The following is a 5,431-nucleotide window of genomic DNA, read 5'->3' on the forward strand; positions in this document are numbered from 1 at the left end:
ATTAGTGCAGAAAGTGACAAGATATTGGTAATACTTTACTTGAAGTTTTATACAAAAAGGCTGATATATTATTTCATTAATCATGTAACAGCTGTCATTATTATAACATGACACCTGTAATTAGCCAGAATAAGGTGTTGTAAAGGCTGTCATTAAGTGTCATTTGTTACCCTAACCCTAACCCTACCTAACGCCACTAGATGCCTCCCCATAACCCAAAAAATGCCAACATAGCTCCACATGTGTCATAATTTAGCGAACAACACTTAATGACAGCCTTTATGACACCTTAGTCACACTAAAGACATATAATGACAGCGTAATGTCAGGTATAAAATGTGTTACCCAGATATTTTTATACCATTTTTTTTTCTTTTTCTTCCTTTTTGTCTTTCTTCTGCATTTATTTGAACTAGATTTACAGTATATCTGACAAAGGGAAAGCACTGAGTACAGTTGTTCAAGGTCGAGTGTTGTGTTTTAATTTGAAAAATAATAAGAACTAAAGTGTTTTAAAAATATTCTTTTATTCAGTAATTATTTTTCAACACATTCCAGGAGACCCCACATGAAAGGTTGAAAAACAGTAGATAGAATATAAATCGGGAGTGTGAGAGAAAAAGGTTTGACAACAAGGCGCCACTGTTGCTTGACTTGATTTAAAGAAGCTGTGTGCCAAGAAGTTTCTGGTTTAACTTGTAAAACCAAAAGTAAAAATGTCAGGATAGAAATGTTGTATCCGACTAGTTTACAAATCATTCTTAAACTGGTAGAAACATGTCATTTTTGGTTAATGTTTGCCTCCTGTTTAACCCTCCTGTTATCCTTGGGGTCAATTTGACCTCATTTGATGTTTATTATTCAAAAAATCAATTGTCAACTTTTTTTATGCTCTATATTTCATGGCTTTTCTTAGTTTGGTGGGTACAATGTATTAAGCATAATGAACACATATTGCACGCACTGATGTTCCTCTGGGGTCAAATTGACCCCAAGCTGTTTTAGCTGTGTGAAACGTGTCTGTCTGTGTGTGACCCATGTATGAGCTTACATCCCCATTGACCTGAAGGTGGCGCTGCAGAAAAAGGTCATATCATCACCACAACCAATAAGGTTCATACTCTCGTGATCAATGTTTATCATTCAAAAAAATCAATAAATTACGCTTTTTTTTTTTTTGCTTCATATTTTATGACTTTTTCCTAATTTGATGGGTATCATAATAATTTTTCAATGTGCTGAATGCATATTACACGTATTGGTGTTCCTCTGGGGTCAAATTGACCCCAGCTGTTTTAGCTGTGTAAAACTTGAGAACACTATAGACAGGTCAAGGTGTCATTATCAAGGAGTTCTATATGTATTCAACAAATAAACAAAGTGCCTGACACAAAAAAAACTTGGTCAACAATTGTCTGAAAATCTTTTTTCTGAAGGCAAATATCCCTGGGGTCAGATTGACCCCAAGAGTAAAATGTGTTAGTGATATTTGAGGATAATAGGAGGGTTAAAAATGACTCTTCAGACTGTCTTACCTGAGCGACTTCCCCGGATCCTGAACAACAATCTGGAGTGAAAGCCTAAGGTGTCACTGAGGGACCGGACCCTCGGTGGGGGCCACAACTGGGGAAAGGACTTCAACTCAGGGAAGGAGTCCCTCTGCTTTGCTGCCATTGCCCCTCAAGGTCAAAGCGGCCTGCAGGAAGGAGCAGGAGCTGTCCCAACACTGTCAGGAACACATTAATCTGACAATGTTCAACAGCAGCTTCTCCTTCTGATGATGGTGCAGATGTGAGTCGTACATCCGTATATGTGTGTGTGAGTGTGTTTGTGTGTGTTATTTATGGGGCTTCCTGTGGTTGCTCACGCCCATCTTTGCATCTGACTGACATGTTGAGTAATGAGTGTGAAATGTGATGAAGAAAGCTTGACATTGGCAGATGCCTTCACTGAGATTTGCTGAACCTGTTTCCTCACACAGAGTAAGTAATCCTAGATTACTAACAGGCCAGATGTTTGGTTGACTCCTGGATCTCATGTTAAACCAGAAATACAAATACAAACAGTGAACATAACAATGGACTCAAAAAATGGCTAAAATCACATGTTCACATGAATAGTTTTACATAGTTTCTCACTTGTCTGTGTTGTCTCTGCCCTAGAACTAATATTTAACTTTGAATATTGCTTTTCTTTTTGTAATGTTTTGTGCAGTGCTGCATATTTCCTCCTTACTTTCTTATTATTCTACTTTTAACCTTTTTAAAAGCCTCCTGTGGACAGGTGTTGTAAATTAGCACATGTGCTAACACACTGAAAACAATAAATCTAAACTAATGTAATTGTGATGTCCATATCTAATAATAATAATAATAATAGATTTCTTTTTCTACACTGCTAATTACACAGTTTAACACATAAAATTATTTAAGTCATCTAGTAATGAATTGTAATGATAGTATTCCTGGTTTGTTCGCTGCCACTGAAATAACTGATTTACAGTAGGATATTCTAAAACAGAGGTACATGGACCATCAGTCAGGAATACATAGAATAATGTATAAATGTAAAATTGTAAAAACTGAGCAAAAAGTGCTAAATACTGAATAGGATGGGGGGATGGACCTGTTACATGCACTAGTTCAGTGTTTTTCAACTTTGGGGTCACCTGGAGTTTAGATGGGGTTGCCTAAAATGTCTAGTAATTCTTAATAAAAATTAAAACAATTACTGATTACATTTGTTATTATTGTTTTACAAAATAAAACAACACAATCTTAAACATCTGTATTCTATACCTACTTTAAAAATGATAACAATAATAAAGTGCAGTATATGAATATCTGAGCTAGCACAACTTGTTACTAATACTGACAACTCTGTATTTGTAATATAGTATAACAAACTTGATCAAAAGCTAATTCTAGAAGGAAAAAAAGTCACCAGAAATTCTTGATATCAAAATGGGGCCATGATCCAAAAAAGATTGGGAACCACTATTTTATCACTGGTGTTTCTGGCTATAGGCAGACTTTGTATCTGCATGGGGCCCCATAAGCCATGATAGGGCCCCAAATGGCTCTGCTTTGCATGCATTTCCTATTTTAATAAGAATTTCTAAATGTAAATCAGCCCTCTTTATAAAAAGGTGTGAAGCACAAATTATTATTTTTTTATTTTTTATGTTTACCCATTCAATAAAAACTGAGATTTAGTACGTAATCTAGGATTACATGTGGCTTTTATGTTAACATGTATCGTAATTGATGTGAGGATTATGAGAGGGGTCCTCCTCTGACAATATATTCTCCTGAAATTCCTAATGGTTTCTGCATCTTTAACAAACAGGAAACATACACATAGTCGTTTTATTTTGAAAAGATCAAACACATGCAAACAGCTGATGAAAACAGCAAAAATTCAGACATAGGACTTTAAACAACGCTGTAATGACTAAAGAATCCACTGGATGGCGCTGATTCAACTATATGTGTTTGACTTCTGGATGTCACCCACAGTGCTCGTTGCAGATTTTTTTTTTGTTTTATTTATTTATTTTACCAACGAAGGATAAAAAAGACCACAGCTCTCACTCGGATCTAATTTTAATCAAGTCAATCTTTATAAAATATTTATTTATTTATTTATTCTATACTTTAAAAAGTCAATTTCTTGTTGGTTAGCTCAAACAATCATCCGAAACATACAAAATAATTAATATCAGTGTATTTTTAAATGAATTTACAGTCTTTTAGTCCAGTATCGGCCCACCGAAATTCATCAAATGTAATATTGTCTACATTGGGAATGGTTTTTCTATTGATATTGAAAAAATTGATATGTGCAGTTGTTTGAGACAACATAATAAATGCAAATATGGTATTTTTCCTTAACTGAAGCTCAACAAGTATTCTTATTTTGCTCAGATTATGGTTATTGGTGGAATACATCCAGAGGTGCATCGTATTAAAAGTAGCCATGTTGTTTCCATGGAGATGTATATTATGTGACCTAGGTAGTGGGGTCAGGTAATATCATAAATTTAATTTTGGACAAAATTGGCATATCGGATATCAGCAAAAAGCTTATTTCCAACATCCCTATGAATTACTGCAATGATTATTAATTTTAGTATTAATACTACTATTAGTATTGTCATTAATATTATAGTTTATTCACCATATCTATACGGTTTCACTTTACAAAATAGTTTCCAATTATTTTCATATTGAAACCAGTATGAAATTTTGTGATGACATTTTTATTACTTAGAATAATAATAATAATAAAAAGAAAACCATCTCATCTCCAGTGTTAATTTTGTTGACTAAATATTTTTGTCATTGTGTTCATTGACTGAATATATTTTTAAGTGACAATAACTACACTATGACTAATTAAAGACAATACATGTGGACGGAAACTATGACAAAATATATTGATATTTTCGTTGAATAATGAAAACAAAATATAATTTAGTCACATGGAACAAAATCCAACTAGAACTCACATTTACATATACTGTATATATATATATATATATATAAAATTGTTCTCGTAGGAGTTATCATTATTTTTCTTCTGCAACTCTTTTGTCCTGGAACTCCTCCTAGGCTATTAATGCAGCACTAATGACACGTATGTCATCTCATAGGGGCAATGTCAAGGATGTGCAGTCGACCTTTTTTAAATGTCAAAGTCAAGGTCACGTCAAGTGTCAAAAACCAAAATTTTCCACATCTCTACTAATATTTATCGTACATGTTCGATGCTTACATTTTTGAAAAGCTCATTCCAAGTGGAGTATTTTATTTCGTTGGACCGAAGCTGTACGACCCACCAGTAAAATATTGGTAGGAGTCAATGTTCATGATGTCGCAAAAAATTAAATAAATAAATAAATACTTTTTTCCATATAACTTGGGCACAAATTGAGATACAGTGTTCAGACTGGCACCATTGAAAAACATCTCCTTTCAATGTGTGACCTTGACCTTCAATTAAGATCATATTTAAGGTCAAGGTCAGTTTTCTGTTTTTCCTGCATTAATACTTTCAATTTCATTAGTAAAAAGAACAAACTTGTCAACAAATCCAGACACAGGTTGTCATTTTTGCCAATTTTTTTCAAATTGCCACATACTGTATGTATTCGCCTTGCAAATACAGGTCTTGCCTAGTTATAACTTGTATTAGGGCTGGGTGATATGGACCAAAATCCATATTTCTATTTCTTTCTGATCTGTCTTTCCACAAGTGTATATATATATATATATATATATATATATATATATATATATATATATATATATATATATATATTATGCAATATTGTAATTTTCTATATCACCAAAATAGAAAACTCGATATATCTTGAATCTCGATATATTGCCCAGCTCTACTTTGGAGTGAGGCTCTGATCACAGCAGAT

The 5,431-nt window shown here is 33.5% G+C and overlaps 1 protein-coding gene across 2 annotated transcripts in view; it reads right to left on the bottom strand.

The window, feature by feature from the left end:
- The window catches only part of phactr2 (phosphatase and actin regulator 2), a 53,203-nt gene extending 51,406 nt beyond the window's left edge, over positions 1-1,797 (bottom strand). For both annotated transcript variants that reach the window (XM_028469470.1, XM_028469465.1), the window contains exon 1: positions 1,536-1,797. In XM_028469470.1, the coding sequence (XP_028325271.1) occupies positions 1,536-1,674 (139 nt within the window). In that variant the 5' untranslated portion in view covers positions 1,675-1,797. The remainder of the gene's footprint in view (positions 1-1,535) is intronic.
- Between the last annotated feature and the right edge of the window lie 3,634 nt (positions 1,798-5,431).

The sequence above is a fragment of the Gouania willdenowi genome, chromosome 15 (assembly GCF_900634775.1).
Source record: "Gouania willdenowi chromosome 15, fGouWil2.1, whole genome shotgun sequence".
In the NCBI taxonomy this organism is placed as follows: domain Eukaryota; kingdom Metazoa; phylum Chordata; class Actinopteri; order Blenniiformes; family Gobiesocidae; genus Gouania; species Gouania willdenowi.